This window comes from Barbus barbus (genome assembly GCF_936440315.1).
Source record: "Barbus barbus genome assembly, chromosome: 6".
In the NCBI taxonomy this organism is placed as follows: Eukaryota; Metazoa; Chordata; class Actinopteri; order Cypriniformes; family Cyprinidae; genus Barbus; species Barbus barbus.
The window spans coordinates 17,848,102-17,868,126 of NC_136734.1; the positions used below are offsets into that span (position 1 = coordinate 17,848,102).

Sequence of the window (20,025 nt, forward strand, 5' to 3'; positions counted from 1 at the left end):
CATTTGATTTGATCTTGTTTTTCATGGCTTCAGAAGAAAAAAAGTAATGTTGCGTTAGAATGCATTCAGCTTTTCTTAACATTTCCAGGAAAAAAAAGGACAGAAAAGGTTGATCACTGTTTGTGTACAACACCCCAGTAAAGAACTGTATGTACTGTAAAGCTCAGTAATGGTCCATTTTTCAGTGATGTCTGAAACTGGTTGTGATACTGGTTCATAAGATTGCACATATATTGGTATTTGTTCTAGGCACTCTTTCCAAGTGATAATTGAATAAAAGCAGCAGTATTTTAGCATTTACTATGCAATAATAGCATACAGTTTAATACTAGGAACAAAGACATCTATAGAGACTAAATATGACATGATCTTTACATCGAAAGAAATGACGACAGAGCTGTTTGTGTACATGAATAAATAAGTCATCAGTGACTGTGACGATCTACTCTGTCATCCTACTGTTGCCATGTCTCTCGCAGGTCAGATTTTTTTCCTTTGGATATCCTTTAATAGTAGCTGTGTTTTTAACATCTGTATTTGCAATCAGACTACACACATCTCTCTTTAATACTCGTAATTTTAACCAAAGGTAGTGAAAAGAGAAGAAAACAACAACAACACAGTATAAAGTACTATTCAATGATGTCATACACTACACGAATATTTAATTTAACAATTATGATAACCTGTCTGACCATAGCAGCTTTTTTATGGTAAACTTTTTTCTTTTCTTTCTTTTTTTTCTATTTCATCGACAAAACAATTGTACAAAGACAAGTGCAGCAACTGTGGTCAAAGATAAAAATATTGATTGATAGAGATACAGTTGAACAAAACCACCAGATATAAATATACACACAAGGCTCTTCCCACCTTAAACTCTTCACTTCTGAAAAACATAATATTTATTGTTAGACATTAATGCCATAGAAATAACCTCTTATTATTGGCTGGGCTGACACAACCTGTTGGGATATCCTGGTTTGATAAGTAGCCTCACTTCTGCTATCACAACAGTTGTTGTTTTTCTATGCTACATTGCTAATGCTAATGTAATGAGAAAGATGTCACTTAGATGTATTTATAAGAGCTCAGGAAGATTGTGAGGGTGGCTGATAAATGCTTCTACGTCAAGTCATTTTGAGGTTTCTATACTTTCTAAAAGTGGTTTGTAAACCAATGTGTAGATATTAAAAGATAATGTGTTTAATGGGGTCGTACTTACTGCCATTAACTACCACACCACCATAGACTACAATCTCCAGTTTTACACTGGTGTACATATAAATCTTAACAATGCCTGTTATTCAAGCCAGTTGTTACATATACTGCTGTTATGAGCTAATGATATTGTTAGTTATTTTTCACAAAAATAATGAGCACCAAAAAAAGGGGAGCATCCAATGGCATATCTGCCACGGAGATATTTTTTGTTACAAAATGTCAGATGAAGTGGACTGCAAAGGTGGACTGTAAGCCTGAAATGATTTCATCTATTTTATACATAGTTTAACTGCTCTTTTGCAAATATAATGCTACATTAGACTGAGCTAGCACACTTCTTAATTCTTATTATATTCACAATGAAGCCTAAATTACATTCTTTGTGTCAATACTTTACTCGCTTTTGTTGTATTTTGGCATTACTTTTGATTGAACACTTGGCTCCTAAAAAATATGTTATTATCTGGATGGAAAAAGGCCCTTTAGCAGGTCTTCATCAACAAGCAAACACTGACTGACTGTCCATTTTATTTGAATTATTAATTATGCTTGGTATATGCTGTGTCAGTGTGTATGTAATTGTATTTCTCTTTAAGTCAATCATGTCAGTGGCCATTGTGTCTCTAATAAGGCTGTCAATCTATTCAAATGATCAGTCTAATCTGTTTCATAGTTATAATGCACAGCATTAATGTATTCAGTTCCAAAGAATGTGTATTTGAGTTTGGCAGTTTATGTGAATGGTATGTCTATATAATGACACCAGACAGAGCTAAAGGAGGGGAGCCTGTTAGTAGATCTACATGTATAAAGCTGTTTGCATGTATATGAATATATATTTCATGTAAAGCTGATATAACTGCATTTTGACTAGAGGTAAAATCTATGGCAGACTGCACTTGCATTAAACTACAAACTGTCCATAGACAGAATTGGCTGCACGGCCACAGCAGCAAAACTAGCAGCAACAGCTGTGCTAACAACTTCTTTCACAAGCTCTCTTTCTCTCTGGATGTAACTCCCTGGATCAACACCTCCTCTGATGATTTTTCAGCATCAAATTTGTGCATTTCTTGCTGATATACAGGATTTGGTGATTTAGGGCCACAGCAGCTGCACTCGTACATCTTCCTATGCACTGTGAAACGTTCCCATCATCCCTCGATGTTTCGAGGTCGGCAGCCAGATATTTTTTTTCATAGTGAGTAAGAGCAGCTCAAACATTCAGAGGAGTGCAAGCCATTCGTGTGACACAAATTTGGATTTGATATTAAGGTCCATTTCTAGGTATTTCCTCTTTGATATTTGAATTGATAAATATAAGACCGCTTGACAGAGAAAGCTTGATATGCGAGGACACAGTGAATGGCTAAACTGTCATTGAGACAGTCTCGGAGGTCAGGCGTTAAGGGGCATCGTAAAAACATCAGAGGTCCTCTCATTCATCGATACGCATTAGTTTGGAGCTCTTGATTTGACTCGACTGCAATCATCCCATTTTCTGAATACAGGCAAACATTAACAGCTGCATTTTTTCCTTTCCCCCCTTCTTCCTCTGGCTTTACATAAAAACAACATTGCCATGGTTGCGTTTTACAAATAATGATCAATGAAAGCAAACATAAAACAACAAAACTGTCAGCCCAGGCTTGTTTGAGCTTTAGTTTGATGACATCTATGGTTGCTCATTCATAAAACTTCCACTTCTTGTCCTTTATGAAACCTGTTGTTGATGTGTTTGATTGGTTGTTTGTTTTTGAGTGTCATACCCTCTTAAGCTGTTGCTGTTTGATGAGGAAACGAGGGCATGTTGGAGTGCGGTGTGAGTGGAAAGGCCCTCTTATAAGCAGCATGTAGAGAAGAATGGTTTCCCAGCAGGCCCCCTGGGTGCCACAGGGGGTACTAAGCTCAGCCAATGGAACGGTGGCGGACTCCTTTGTTGTTCTCCTGGGCATCGAGGTCCCGACACGCACAGTCCTCTCGAATGTCACATGACATAGGGAATGGAATCACCTGGCACAGACAAAATATCAAAAGGGGTTGAGTCCAAGAGCTTGAAGTGATGATCACATTCACCATAATGCAGCAGTTTTATGAAAAGGTTTCAACGTTTTTTTATTAATTATATTTCAGAGATTCTGATCCAAGGGATAGTTCACCCCAAAATGATAAATTTTCCATAATTTACTCAACCTCATGCTTGTATGACTTTCTTTCTGCTGTGGAACATAAAAGATGATGTACTGAAGAATGTTGTCCAAACTACATTGGAGATTGGGGAAAAACAAACACTGAAAGATTTTTTAAAGACACCTTTTTTGTGTTCCACAAGGCAAATTAATTTTAAATGGTGAGGGTAAGTAAATGACAACATAATTTTCATTTTTGTGTGAACTATTAAGTTATTAAGAAAGAGCTATTAAAAAAAACTTCATCTCAGATCTTCTATTCTCTCCCAGCTTGTGGCTAGAAGGGATACAGCTCTGACCGGAAATGAACAATGAAATTAATTTACCTATCAGATTGTGTTTTATTAATGTCTACACCTACCCCAAACCTTAAACCTACCCCTTACAAGAATAAAAAAAATAGTAATTATTGTTGTATAGTGTGACAAAAATGACACTGTATTGATGTGCGCATGCCCAGTAGTGCCATATGTATCGCTTAGCCTTAACTAAGGTAACTGATAGTTGGTGGGAAAACTAGAACAAGGGAGACAGGAAAGTAATGAGAAATAAACTAAAAGTCCTTGGTAATGAAACTAAAAGAACATAACTGTGTGTATAATCTTTTTTTTTTTTTAATTTACAAGCTCAATTTTTTTAATGGTTCAAATGAATAAATGTAAATGTCAGCAGTTAAAAGAATGAAAATTTACAAGCTCATTTTTATTTAATAGTGCAAATGAATAAAAGCAAATGTCAGCACTTCAAAAAATAAAAATTTACAAGCTCAATTTTTTAATAGTACAAATGAATAAATGTAAATGTCAGCAGTTCAAAGAATGAAAAAAGGGAAACAAACCAAGTTTTTTCAAGAACATCATTGAAAATGGTAACAAAAGTCCTTACACTTGACCTTGGTTGATACTGCGGTGAGATTTTATCTATCAAACATCAGTCAAAACTATTTTGTTAAATTAGATATGGTGAGAGCTGAATGTGTGTGTGGGTTTAATGATGTTGCTGACCAAAGCACAGCATGCTCTCATTTTATAAATAACATTATTATCCTTTATTTAGTTCTAACTGTTCTACCATTTGGGGAAGAGAGGATGCGGAACACTGGAGCTGGAACACAAACAAAGTTTGTCAGTGAAAACACCTCCATATATCCACAAGTATGCACAATGGAATATATTTTTGAGAAAGTGATCCACACCTGCACTTCTACTTTACATGAGCCGCTAACAATGTGTCAGTATGCTCATCTCACTTTGTTTTTACTTTTGATGTCAAACAGAAAGCGGCATCTTTTCAGTCCCTGTGAGCTATGTATGTGTGCACTGTCAGATCAGTGCGAGCGCACTTGGATCCCTGTGAGTGCAGAGTGAAAAAAGAGAGAACGCAAGAGCGTATATGTGTACAGAAGAACAAGGGATCTCTTGTTTTCGGAGCAATGAGGGAAGGAATGCCCTCTCCTTGCCCTGTGAAATACACAGGCCTTTCCTTTTGGTGTCCCCATCCACTGTAGGGGATTTTCCCAACTGTAAATCTAGTCCATTCATAGTGCCCACAAACTCTGGCTGACAACATTCCCTCCATTGCCACACTCCTCATTACAACCGACCAACACTTCTCCAATTGTTAAGTGTGCGTGTGTATCTGTGTCTTCAAAATGTTTTCGTTGCCCTCAGCCATCCCTGAATTGTTTCCAGGGAAAACAAACAAAACACTGCAAAACAAAAATCTTTCGTGAAAAAAAGAGTTCATTTTTTCTTTAAGTTTCAACATCAACAGTACAGTGCAAAGACAAAAGTGAACATTTAATCAAAACTGAGTTGTACCAGAAATTAGGTATCAGGGTTTTCAAACATTTTGATGCTAAGAACCTAGTTATTATATAACTAAAACTTAAACCATGAAAAGAAAGAAAGAAAGAAAGAAAGAAAGAAAGAAAGAAAGAAAGAAAGAAAGAAAGAAAGAAAGAAAGAAAGAAAAAATAAAATATACATTAACTGAATTTAAATATAAAAAAAACAATTGTTTTTTATTTAATTGCCAAGGCAACAATTTTCATTTTCATCAAGTTTAACTGAAATAAAACCAAAATAAAATTAATAAAAACTATACAGACATATAAATAGTAATAATAAAAATAGCAACTAAATTACTAACATTTTAACTAAAATGAAGATTATATGAAAATAAAACTAAAACTAATAAAAAAACTATTACAGTATATCAATGATAATAAAAATGCTGCAAAGAAAAAAGGAGCTCATTTAAAAGAAATAATTATACTGATGAATATTCATGAAAACATGTTATATATATATATATATATATAAACCTTACATATTTTTATTGTACCAAAGCCATAAGAAGTGTTTAAAATAATATCTGAAAAAAAACATTCATTATCATTTTATGAAATTTTAACTTAATTTTACCTTACATTTGTTTTACACTGGTTTCACATTTTAGATTTGACACTATTTTTTCCTTCTAAAATGGAAATAGAAAGTCCAACTATCTGTAGCAAACCGTGCAGGATGAGTTATCCACCTGCAATTTAATACTCAAGGTATTATAGTATGAATTTGTCCAGCTACATATATGCTGTTTTCTTCCAAATAAATGACTTCTAAACTGACGTTAGGTGACGCCAATGCAAGCAAACTTACTTTTAATATTCAGTTCATGCCCCTGAGACCATGACATCTGGATAGTATAAATATCAGCATTTCACGAGAGTCAGACAAACTCTGACATAAGCTTGAAAGAAGTGAAGTTGAGAAGTCTGCAGGAAGCTTTTGACAGTAAGCTGAGCTGTCAGCACACTTTTCCTTCAGCAAACCTTGCAACCGCTGAATGTTCTCACAACATCTGACCTTTTCTGGGACAGTGGTAGAGGAACTGAGACTCCTCCAGTAGCCTCAGTTCCTCTACCACTGTCCCAATGACATTCAAGATTAGAACAATTGCCTACAAGAATGTGATGAAGCTCATTCAAAAATAAGTAGATATTGTTTGTTTTTGTCACGTAAGTTGGTTTTCAACTGGATTTGCTTAAAAACAAACAAACAATGAACATCAAGTGCCAGCCCAACACAGTACCAACAAAGTTTGAGACACAAAAGTAAATCGAAAATGTCCTCTAAAATATATTCATATACAGCTGCACATTGTCTTTATAATTGGACTGTTTGGTTTGTAAATGTCTCTTGAAGTTTGACTGTAGCCTATAATTCAATACACAAACAAACCATTTTTAGCGAGTTAACGTACTCTGCATTTGGGTTGGATGCACCATTTGAAATCCTAAAACTGACCTACAACAATTTTCCCAAAATCCCATTTCCATATGACTCCTTTGTGCTCTCTACAAAATGCAAGGCAATGTAGTTTCATATATAGGGTGCAATTCCACGTTTAAGCAAAGGATTTATATTGGGGCACATTTTACAGATCTGGAGGCCTTTGGTAGAAAATTGTTTAGCGGCACCACTAAACATCAACTGGAAGCAAATTTAGTTCTCCCGTCATGACCTCACCTCTAAAATGGAAGACCTCATCATTACAAGGCATGGATTCAAATCCTGGTCATCCTCAAGTCCAACAAACTAATAGGATGCTTTGTGTCAATGTTGCTTTTCTGTCTGCTCGTAGCACGTCAGAGGCCCCGGTTAGTTTTTCCTAATTGCTCTGTGGGGCTTGTGAGGGCAGTTATCCGCTATTGATGGTGTGTTTGGGAGGAAAAGACCTTGGCTGACAAGAGCTCTGACAAATACAAGCAATGTATACTGTGAGTTATTGGAACACTGGATTGAAGAACATACAGTCCTTCCAAAGAAACAATGAAAACAGCCCACCAAAGACCAACGAAAATGACAGCCATCCAGTGGAAGCCACCTAATTCTGTGTTTACTAAATCCAATAAACCAACCAAATCAAATAGGGGGAGGAATCAAAACATAATTTCAGTGCTATCTGTTATGACCTGATATGACCTCGGCCTGATATGAGCCACAAAACATCTGTCAAAGAAGGAACAAGTCATAAGAATATGTTTAAAATATTATCCCTAAAAATGCTACTGACAAGTCATACCTTGGCAACTATAACTGTCTGCCATTTTCTCAGACAAGCCTAACTTGGCTCTTTCCTAATGTACACAACTGTAATAAAAAAAAAGAAAGTTTTTCATAGAAGTCTCATGATCACCAAGGCTGCATTTATTTGATCAAAAATACTGTAATAATAGTAATATTGTGAAATTTAAATACATTTTAACATTTTTTAAAACATAATTTTTTCCTATGACAGAAATGCTGAATTTTCATTTATTTGAAATAGAAATCCTTTGAAATATTCTAAAAATCTTTTGATAAATTGAATGCATTGTTGCTGAATCATTAATATCTGTATTAAGATCTTACTGATCCTAAACTTTTGAACAGTAGTGTAAGTTTATGGTTGTTGGGGTAGTTTTGCCCGCTAATTCAATCAAATTCATCTGAGCACTCCAAAAAATAAAGAAATAAAATAAAGTAAAATAAATTTAATTAAAATTGAATGAATGAATTAATGAATGAAAAAACACCTCCCTTTTTAATCCCTTAATGTACATTATGAACACTTAAAGGGGTCATCGGATGCCCATTTTCCACAAGTTGATATGATTCTTTAGGTTCTTAATGAAAAGTCTGCAACATAGTTTGGTTAAAATTTCTCAATGGTAGTGTAAAAAACCCCACCAAAAACAGCTCTTGTCAGAGCAAGCCGTTTTGTAGCCTTTTCCTTTAAATGTTAATGAGCTCTGCTGACCCCGCCCCTCTCTTCCGAGCAGCTCTCTGAGGGATTGTTTACTTTAGCCGCATTCATTGTGAAACTTGCTAATTAGCACATTATTAGGAAAGTCGATTTGCAAAGATTCATTAAAAATACTCACTGCTTCTGTAAGTGAAGCTGGATCACGAATGATTCGCATGAACATAGATGCATTTAGGTAGATCAGGGGGCGCATTCCCTTCAACAAGCAACAAACAAACGTAATCCACTGCGTCTTCAGCGGCTCAGATGTCGAGAGTAAATGATGACTGCTATATTCATTATTACATCCAACAACAGAACGCCTCAACCGCATAATCGGAGACATTTTTGTCTTCCCCTGCACCAGAGTCGACACAATGGCAGACAGCTTTCTCAGGGCGGCTCTAAGGTATTCAGTTCTCATGGGAGCGGCCTGTACAGAACTACGTCATTCTGACAAGAATCTCAGAACAGCCTGATTTGATAAAGGGGATTTTAAAATAGAAATAAAAAACAAACAAACAAAAAAACACTGCGTGGATTTTTATCATTATAGGATGGATGTGTAAACACGCTTCCAACATCCAACACACATTTATGTTCAAACATAAATTAAACATAAACATAAACATTTAGCATCCGATGACCCCTTTAAAGCACTGGAGTAACTTGCAGATGGTTCCTTTTCTGGTTCATTTGAAGTAAAAGCATTATTTAGCACAATTTTACAGAAACTATACAAAAATACAGTACCCAACTCACCAAATGAGGATGAAACCATTATTGTTTTGCTTTTTAAATCTTAATCTTAAATTGATGCTAATTAACTATGTCTCACCCTCATTGCCAAATGAAGAATGTCAGTGCGAACACTTTTTTTTCAAGGGAAACGTCAACATGTTTTTGTTTATGTAAGGCTCAAGATCATTGTAGTGTGGACAATAATTAGTTCACAGTGCCATACTGAATGTATTGTACAAATGTTAGGAACAGTTCTGTTTACTTAGAGTAATCACTTTCAAATGAGTCCTTTCTCTTTTCAGCTGACTGTGAGAAGTGTTTGCCTCAATTCTCAATTGAAATCGCTACAGTTTAAACATGTTATTGCATAGTCTAACAGTTTCTTAAAAAAAGATAAAAATTCTTGCAATGTCACAAATCATTCCAGTACACATAAAAAAATAATAATATGTACTATTTCATTAGTACATTTTACTGAAAATCATGCTCTTCACAGAAATCACTAAAAAGCTTGTCTGAGGTAGAGAACGCAGCCAAGAGAGGTGGAGCTCAGCACAGGGTCAACTGTGGGGACACGATAGCCATTATATAATGAAGGCATTTACATTATTACTCTCTAAAACTCCTTAAAATGACATGACAAAGATGAAAATTAAGCATTTATTGGCTTCTCTTTATACAAAAATTACACTGGGCAGATGTGCACTTACCCTGTGATGGAGCAATTTACTAAATTATTTGCTTTTGGCAGCAACCTTTCAGAATTCATACAAGAATACTGTCAAATTTCTTTTGTTCTAAACTTACAAAGAAAGTCAAACTCCTTGTTTACAGCCACTTATTAGCACAATTCAGGACTGACAATGAATCGGTCAGCAGCTCAGCTTCTGAGAGGAGGAGGATGTGCAGTTAGTTTTATTATTTGCTTGGGTAATCCTCTGGTGTGACAAAGCAAACGGCCCCCTGAGTTTATACGTTTCTATATGATTTACAGCCGTATTTAAATGTTAAGCGTCCAGCTCCAACTGCCGTTTCTAGACCTTTCACAACAAGTTGTGTACTCTGCCGGGAAATGCGTCATCACACATGCCAACTTTTTTTGTTTTGGCACGACGCGCGGGTAGAGCGATCCAGTGTGCTTCCAGAGTTTGCTGTTGTAACTTTGGAGAAGTTACTTCATTCTTTGTCTGGCGAAAGAGAAGTTCACTTTCTCTGGCAGCCAGGAAAACTTGCTCAAGGAAAAAGCAAAGGAGGATCAAGTGAAAGAGGATGACAAGTCCACTGGAAAAAGAACAGTACACAAGCGTGCTGAAAAAGCCTTTCTAGGGCTATTTACCACCCTCGGGATTAAACTCACGAATCTTTCTCATTGTTGGAAAGTGAGGTGAACGTCCATATGGAAATGCTATATGCAACCGTTTGTTGCCATGGCTTTGGAAAAACACCCAAACATATATACACTCACCTAAAGGATTATTAGGAACACCATACTAATACTGTGTTTGACCCCCTTTCGCCTTCAGAACTGCCTTAATTCTACGTGGCATTGATTCAACAAGGTGCTGAAAGCATTCTTTAGAAATGTTGGCCCATATTGATAGGATAGCATCTTGCAGTTGATGGAGATTTGTGGGATGCACATCCAGGGCACGAAGCTCCCGTTCCACCACATCCCAAAGATGCTCTATTGGGTTGAGATCTGGTGACTGTGGGGGCCATTTGAGTACAGTGAACTCATTGTCATGTTCAAGAAACCAATTTGAAATGATTCGAGCTTTGTGACATGGTGCATTATCCTGCTGGAAGTAGCCATCAGAGGATGGGTACATGGTGGTCATAAAGGGATGGACATGGTCAGAAACAATGCTCAGGTAGGCCGTGGCATTTAAACGATGCCCAATTGGCACTAAGGGGCCTAAAGTGTGCCAAGAAAACATCCCCCACACCATTACACCACCACCACCAGCCTGCACAGTGGTAACAAGGCATGATGGATCATGTTCTCATTCTGTTTACACCAAATTCTGACTCTACCATCTGAATGTCTCAACAGAAATCGAGACTCATCAGACCAGGCAACATTTTTCCAGTCTTCAACCGTCCAATTTTGGTGAGCTCGTGCAAATTGTAGCCTCTTTTTCCTATTTGTAGTGGAGATGAGTGGTACCCGGTGGGGTCTTCTGCTGTTGTAGCCCATCCGCCTCAAGGTTGTGCGTGTTGTGGCTTCACAAATGCTTTGCTGCATACCTCGGTTGTAACGAGTGGTTATTTCAGTCAAAGTTGCTCTTCTATCAGCTTGAATCAGTCGGCCCATTCTCCTCTGACCTCTAGAATCAACAAGGCATTTTCGCCCACAGGACTGCCGCATACTGGATGTTTTTCCCTTTTCACACCATTCTTTGTAAACCCTAGAAATGGTTGTGCGTGAAAATCCCAGTAACTGAGCAGATTGTGAAATACTCAGACCGGCCCGTCTGGCACCAACAACCATGCCACGCTCAAAATTGCTTAAATCACCTTTCTTTCCCATTCTGACATTCAGTTTGGAGTTCAGGAGATTGTCTTGACCAGGACCACACCCCTAAATGCATTGAAGCAACTGCCATGTGATTGGTTGATTAGATAATTGCATTAATGAGAAATTGAACAGGTGTTCCTAATAATCCTTTAGGTGAGTGTATGTGTGCTTCATCTACAGCGTCTACAATGTATTGTGGGTAGGGTTCAGAGAGTTTCCCCCCCTTCTGTGGGTATCCTTAAAAGTTTCCTCTCCAAGGAGATAATTATTACAACGCAAGACGTAGTACCCTGTCTGAACAACGCAGATTATACAGCTTTTTACTCTGCTTATTTACCAGTTATTGAAGCGTAAACGAGAAATTTAACTAATTAAACGTCTAATGAATAATAAAACATACCTTTTTGGTTTTAACAGTAGAATGGCAGCAGTCTCCACCATCGTAGTTGCAGAACGCTCGGTTGTTGATGGCGTCGCAGTAATTATCACCCATGAACGGCTGGTGAAAAACAGATAAATCGGCTCTGTAATATGAAATTACTGAATATATGAACACACAAACAACATCAGCAATATAATGCCAAAGAAATGAACTCTTCTTGTGGTTCTTCTTGCGGTTCATTGTCAAATAATAATGAGTTCCCCTATAAACTCCATCAATAAATTCATGTAAAAGCAGAAAGCAAGAAATAAAGAGACAGCCATTCACACTTGCATACATCCACAACTGTGTAAAAATAGACACACAAACTTGAGTCTGTTGCAATTATGTTGCCCTGGAAAAGTTGAGTTAGTATTCCCGGGCTTATGGATGGTGGAGGCCGCTTTTAATGGGGAAACCAAAGCCCTATTAAACTTATATGTGTCTCCCTTGGGAGTTACTACACATTTCCATCTTGACAGGCACAAAAGGTTGCCCAACACACCTGTGACCTTTTCCAGTTTGAAATCATCTCTCTGGCCTGACCCAAAAGCTTTTAGAGGGCTGCTAATTACCACCCATTGAAACTGGCTCAGGATGAGCTGGGTTCAAACGTCTGCAGCTCTGGCCTGAATAAAAAATAGACTGGTCATCTTTCTGCCACAGCAAGACTTGTTATAAATGAGAGAGAGGTGCAGATTAATCACACTTTCAGAACAGCAGCGCAGAAGAGTCGCATGTGCTTTGAACAAATGACGTTTCTTCAAGGAGCAATATACAGTATATGTCAAAATGTCAGTTCAGTCTTTGCAGTGGCAGATGATTTTTCAACAGCTCTTTTTGCAAGAAGACACAGTAGCTGTTTTTTTTTTTTATTTTCACTCGGTGATTTGAGGAAGTTGGGAACATGACACCCTCTAAATGAGGTTTCCAGGTTCGTCTAAAACGCAAAAAGAAAACAAACTGTCCTTAAAAACAAAGGTGGTAACAAATCCCACTTGTCTGCTGTTGTTGGCCCTGTTAAACCTGACTCAGATTAGGCTAGACTGGCCCGAAGAGCAAAGGAGAGGAAGGCACTAAGCACAGCATGTTTATTGATGTATTAGACTTCAAAGATCGTGAGAAGATGGCAGAAACAACTGTTCAAGGTCAGGTTCCAGAGAACAGACCTCCATGACTGCATAGAGCTTAAAGCTATGGCTGGGAGATTACCTTGAAACGACTATCAGCGGAATAATGTTGTTATCATGCAAACGTACAGTGGGAGTTTAGATATGGTGAATAGAAAATTAACTGAATCATTTAAAATAATTTAAAACAAAAAATAAATAAAACAAAGTTAAATAATAGATAAATACAAATGAAATAATAAAAATGAATAAATTAAATGATTTTCAAAACATAAATAGGAGAAAAATAAATGAATAAAAATTACTATAATAAAGGTAAATAATAAAAAATGTATTTAAAGTAAGCGAACAATATAATTTAATTATAAATAAAAAAATATTTAAAAATATTAATCGCAATTAATTGCATCCAAAATGAAAGTTTTTGTTTGCATGATATATGTGTGTGTTCTGTGTATATTTATTATATATATATATATATATAAAAATACACACACATACAGTACATATTTTGAAAATATTTACATGTATTTACAGGTCTATATTTATATTCATATCATTTATATTATAAATAATTATATTTTATAAATAAACATATTTTTCTGAAATATAGACATGCATGTTTGTGTATTTATATATACATAATAAATATACACAGTACACATACATATATTATGTAAACAAAAACATTTATTTTGGATTAATTGCGATTAATCGTTTGACAGCACTAATATATATATAAATGTGTAGAAACGTGAGGTAGGGCTTACCTCACATCCCTTAATGCAGTGGAGGGCATCTGGGTTAGGATACCACTTTAGTCCCATGGTGCACACAATATTCTGTGTGAGAGAAAAGGACAGAATAACAAAGTTAACATTCAAAGTTAACAATGTTTAATGGTTTCAGACAATACAGTTCCATTAGAGTGAATTAACAAAACAAATAGCAGCCACTGTGAGGGTTTTTCAACAAGAAAAGACAAGAAAGAACAAGAAAGAAAATACTACTTCAGTCTTTCCCCTTCAAAATTGAATGTTTAATTCTATGTGGTACTTGCCATTTATTTGTAATTAATTGTGAAATGTACTTATTTCTGAGGTAAATTTTTCTCCAACATTTTCTTTCAGTTAAATTGACAAGAAAATGTATGTGAAACTTGCCTAAACAAAACGTAATAAATGGTTAGTTGCTATACAGTTGTAGAGGTGTTCTGAGCATTTTTAGCATGATTCTCTAGCATTCTGTGTGGTTTCTTACATGTCAGACCTGTAATCTCTGTAATATTCTGATTCCTACAAGTACATTTAAGAGGTTTCTTTTGACCCTTTTATTATTAGAGTTTGTTTACCTCAAAAAAACTAACAGCCTAGCCTCCCTCAAAAAGACTGATGATTTGAGGTATCATGGCGCAGGACGAGTTACACGCCAAGGTTCAGCACACGGGGTCAGGGGTTTGTTCAAATCCTTAGCAAGAATCACTAATAAGCCTTCAGGGATTTCAGTTTGAATGTGGAGAACCATTGCTCTGTTTGTTGACAGATTTCTTTGCCTAACACACAGAACACAAACAAATAAAATCCTCTATGAGCCCAGTGTTCCGGTGGTGATGCTTAAATCAGCTAGGAATCAGTGAAAGAGCTGGGCTTGAAGGATTACAGTCTTAAGAGCTTGGCTAAGTAGGGGACTCATTAAACTCCAGGAGTGCTACCCAGCTCCCACCCCTGCTGAGGAGAGCAAAAGGGGGGTGGCGGACCTCGGCGGCCGGCCTCCTGGGTTAGCACAGGTAGAGAGGATGTTTGGAGAGGTGAAATGACGCGGTCTGGGGGAACTCCAGATGCAATGAGGAATGGAAAGGCTGAGCATAAACAGAACATTTCCAAGAAAGCAGACCTTCGGCTTGCTGGCCAAATGTGGCCATCCACACACATACACACACGCTTAGTATTCAGTGTCACACCAAGGACCCAAGCGGCTTGTTTACTCAAGTCCTAATTTAAACCGTCTGCTCCTGAACTTGTGCTTGTTTTTATAGTTTCTCCACAGGCCTGAGCTGCACGAGTGCTACCTGCCTTCTATTAAATAGACTTTTATACTATCTGTATCAGAGACTGTTTTAAGGCCTTTCATATTTTCCGTCCTTTCAAGCTTTCAAGCTTGTACGCACCACACGTTGGCTGATTTATGGAAAACCAGATGCATACATGCAGCAGGATGTTTTCTTCCAAGTCTCGGCATTTGAATGCTATCAATAAAATTGACAGAAATAAACGGCACTCCAACAAATTCCATGAAGAAACTCCAAGGACCTTGTTGGGTCAATCCCCTTGCGAGGCTGATTTATCTTGGAGAAATCCTATGATATGAAGAAACAGGCCTGGAAGAAACTAGAGCAGTGCTCTCAGATGCGGGCGGGAAATTTGTTTGTGCTTCCTAAAGCTCCAACTCCATCTTAAACAATCAAGTAAAGAACCACATGGCACAGACCACAACGAAAAAGCATGAAAAGCACCACCACACCAAAGGACGTCCACAATAGTACAGAGGAGGAAATGCAAATATGGAATGCATAATCCAGACAACCTCATAACCACTAGCGGGCATGACGTCACCCAAAAATGTCATTCAGTAGTCCATATATAAATGAATGACATAGTAAATGCGGAAATGGATATTCCTTGAGACCTATCTGGCCTCTGTGACCCTAGCCGCAGCTATTGATATACTGTCGTATGAAATCACTGGTTTCCACAAAGATACAGAAGAATAAGCCACACTTCTGTCTCTTTCCATGAGTTTTAAAGAGTCACAGGCTATTTTGTGGTTGGCATCTGTCAGTAGGACACAAAGCAAAGACTTTACTGTTGAAATAAAATCACTTGTTTCTCATCTTGCAGACTAAAAGGACTGTGAAAGTAAGTGTTGGTGAGAGGAAAGACCCATTCAAATGCTACAACCCATCTGGAATATGACAAAGGTTTAAACAGTCACCATGTTTTCATGGCAAAGGTTTAGCATTCTTTGGTCATCACTGACCACAGTTTGAGGTGAGGAGAATAACATTCGGTTTGCCTGTTCATCATACTCATCATTTCTGAAGTACTCCAGGTCTAGTCTGTGACTCTCTCAGGAAATAAGAAAAGGAAATATGCGTTATTACTGTCTCAAGCTTTTGTTTGTGTCTACTACATATTTTGTGACAAAAGCTTCCTGAGGGGAAGTGCTCAAGTATTGACGATGTCCAAACACATGAATGCAGCCACATCATCATGCTGTTATTGTACAGAAGAAATGTTTGTTTTTGGGTATGACAATTATTTGCTTTGGAGCAGAACCTCCATCTTGTGTTTCTCTCTCCTTCCTCCAGTCATGCTCCTCTGGCGTATTCCATAAAGCAGGTTGTGTGACATACCCGGATAAGTTTAGGGATAAGGAAAAGGATAACCTCAACCTGCATTTACAAAACCCAGTAAAAGGTAAGAGGTAAAAAAAATAAAAAATTCTATCTATCTATCTATCTATCTATCTATCTATCTATCTATCTATCTATCTATCTATCTATCTATCTATCTATCTATCTATCTATCTATCTATCTATCTATCTATCTATCTATCTATCGCATTAACCAAAAATGTTCCATCATTGATGTAATTTTTTATCAGTGAGGAAAAAATCTGAAGGCTGTCCGTCACTTTGACAGATTACCCAGATTACTTGATCTGAGGTGTCTACAGCGATCTATCATGCCACATTAAAGAGCGCCAAAACAGTTTTTATTGCTTGAATTTCCTACTAATATGGACAGAATTTGAAATCTGAGACTTTATTTCATATAAAAAATAACAATGCTCAAAGTTTAGCCTATTATTGCGATTTATTGAATGGGAGGCGCATTATATGGTTCATTCATCAACTGAAAACAGCATCGATTGGGATTCAAGAATCATTATTGGTTCATAAAAATGGCCTCCGCTGTCACTGTGGTGTTGAACATGAAAAGTTACGCACAGTCTCTGATCATCTGTTCTCTTCATTAATAAAGAAATGCATAAGCCTATATGCTTGTCCTGTAGGTTCATGATTAAAAATGAAAATTTGAACAAAAATACAAGAAATTAAATGTGTTATTATAATTCAAATATGAAAATTAAATTGACGGGTAATAATAGATTATGATGGAATTTTTACGACCCCGTCCGACAAAATGACGGACAATGTTAAAGTCTAACGCAACCCCTGATATATACAGGTCCTTTTCAAAAAATTTGCATATTGTGATAAAGTTCATTATTTTCTGTAATGTACTGATAAACATTAGACTTTCATATATTTTAGATTCATTACAACACAACTGAAGTAGTTCAAGCCTTTTATTGTTTTAATATTGATGATTTTGGCATGCAGCTCATGAAAACCCAAAATTCCTATCTCAAAAAATTAGCATATTTCATCCGACCAATAAAAGAAAAGTGTTTTTAATACAAAAAAAGTCAACCTTCAAATAATTATGTTCAGTTATGCACTCAATACTTGGTCGGGAATCCTTTTGCAGAAATGACTGCTTCAATGCGGCGTGGCATGGAGGCAATCAGCCTGTGGCACTGCTGAGGTGTTATGGAGGCCCAGGATGCTTCGATAGCGGCCTTAAGCTCATCCAGAGTGTTGGGTCTTGCGTCTCTCAACTTTCTCTTCACAATATCCCACAGATTCTCTATGGGGTTCAGGTCAGGAGAGTTGGCAGGCCAATTGAGCACAGTAATACCATGGTCAGTAAACCATTTACCAGTGGTTTTGGCACTGTGAGCAGGTGCCAGGTCGTGCTGAAAAATGAAATCTTCATCTCCATAAAGCTTTTCAGCAGATGGAAGCATGAAGTGCTCCAAAATCTCCTGATAGCTAGCTGCATTGACCCTGCCCTTGATAAAACACAGTGGACCAACACCAGCAGCTGACATGGCACCCCAGACCATCACTGACTGTGGGTACTTGACACTGGACTTCAGGCATTTTGGCATTTCCCTCTCCCCAGTCTTCCTCCAGACTCTGGCACCTTGATTTCCGAATGACATGCAAAATTTGCTTTCATCCGAAAAAAGTACTTTGGACCACTGAGCAACAGTCCAGTGCTGCTTCTCTGTTCAAAAGTGGCTTGACCTGGGGAATGCGGCACCTGTAGCCCATTTCCTGCACACGCCTGTACACGGGGGCTCTGGATGTTTCTACTCCAGACTCAGTCCACTGCTTCCGCAGGTCCCCCAAGGTCTGGAATCGGTCCTTCTCCACAATCTTCCTCAGGGTCCGGTCACCTCTTCTCATTGTGCTGCATTTTCTGCCACACTTTTTCCTTCCCACAGACTTCCCACTGAGGTGCCTTGATACAGCACTCTGGGAACAGCCTATTCGTTCAGAAATTTCTTTCTGTGTCTTACCCTCTTGCTTGAGGGTGTCAATGATGGCCTTCTGGACAGCAGTCAGGTCGGCAGTCTTACCCATGATTGCGGTTTTGAGTAATGAACCAGGCTGGGAGTTTTTAAAAGCCTCAGGAATCTTTTGCAGGTATTTAGAGTTAATTAGTTGATTCAGATGATTAGGTTAATAGCTCGTTTAGAGAACCTTTTCATGATATGCTAATTTTTTGAGATAGGAATTTTGGGTTTTCATGAGCTGTATGCCAAAATCATCAATATTAAAACAATAAAAGGCTTGAACTACTTCAGTTGTGTTGTAATGAATCTAAAATATATGAAAGTCTAATGTTTATCAGTACATTACAGAAAATAATGAACTTTATCACAATATGCTAATTTTTTGAAAAGGACCTGTACAGGTGCATCTAAAAAAAATTTAATATCATGAAAAAGCTCATTTTTTATGTAACTTATTTCAAAAAGTGAAACTGTCATATATTCTAGATTCATTACATGTAAAGTAAAACATTTAAATATATATATTTTGTTTTCATTTTGATGATTAGAGCTTACAATTCATGAAAGTCAAAAATCCAGTATCTCAAAATATTAGAATATTTCCTAAGATCAATCAAAAAAAGGATTTGCAAAACAGAAAAGTTCAAGTTCTTTAAAGTATGTTCATTTATGCACTCAAAATCGGGGCTCTTTTAGCACAAACCCCAGCATCAGTGAGGTGTGGCATGGAAGAGATCACTGCTGAGGCACTATTGAGCCTTCAGCTCATCTGCATTGTTGGATCGACTGCTTCTCATCTTTCTCTTGAAAATATCCCATAAATTCCATATGGGGTTCAGGTCAGGCATGTTGGCTGGCCAATCAAGCACAGTAATATCATGGTCAGCAAACCACTTGGAAGTGGTTTTGGCAGTGTGGGCAGGTGCTAAAGTCCTGCTGGAAAAGGAAATCAGCATCTTCATAAAGCTTGTCATCAGATGGAAGCTTATAGTGCTCCAAAATCTCCTGATAGACAGCTGCATTGACTTTGGACTTGATAAAACACTATGGACCAACACCAGCAGACGCCACGGCACCCAAAATCATCACTGACTTCGTAAACTTCACACTGGACTTCAAGCAGCTTGGATTCTGTACCGCTCCAGTCTTCCTCCAGACTCCAGACCTTGACTTCCAAATGAAATACAAAATTTACTTTTACCTGAAAAGAGGACTTTGGACCACTGAGCAACAGTCCAGTTTTTTTTTACTCCTTAGCCCGGGTAAGATGCTTCTGACATTCTTTCTGATTCAGAAGTGGCTTGGTAGCCCTTTTCCTGAAGACGTCTGTGCGTGGTGACTCTTGATGCACTGACTCCAGCTTCAGTCGACTCTTTGTGAAGCTCTCCCAAGTGTTTGAATTGGCTTTGCTTGACAGTATTCTCAAGCTTGCAGTCATCCCTGTTGCTTATGCACCTTTTCCTACCCAATTTCTTCCTTCCAGTCAACTTTGCATTTAATATGCTTTGATAAAGAGGTGTCACAGATGCTCTGTGAACAGCCAACCCTTTCAGTAAATGACCTTCTGTGACTTACCCTCTTTGTGGA

General features: G+C 37.5%; 1 protein-coding gene across 1 annotated transcript in view; it reads right to left on the bottom strand.

Annotated features, from left to right (window-relative positions):
* Positions 1–3,132: 3,132 nt before the first annotated feature.
* LOC306871412 (pappalysin-1-like) overlaps positions 3,133–20,025 on the bottom strand; it is a gene marked incomplete at both ends in the record, with an annotated part of 88,457 nt that continues 71,564 nt past the window's right edge. Inside the window, 3 exons of the mRNA XM_079419318.1 lie at positions 3,133–3,237; positions 11,861–11,959; positions 13,782–13,853. Of these exons, the coding sequence (XP_079275444.1) occupies positions 3,133–3,237; positions 11,861–11,959; positions 13,782–13,853 (276 nt within the window). The remainder of the gene's footprint in view (positions 3,238–11,860; positions 11,960–13,781; positions 13,854–20,025) is intronic.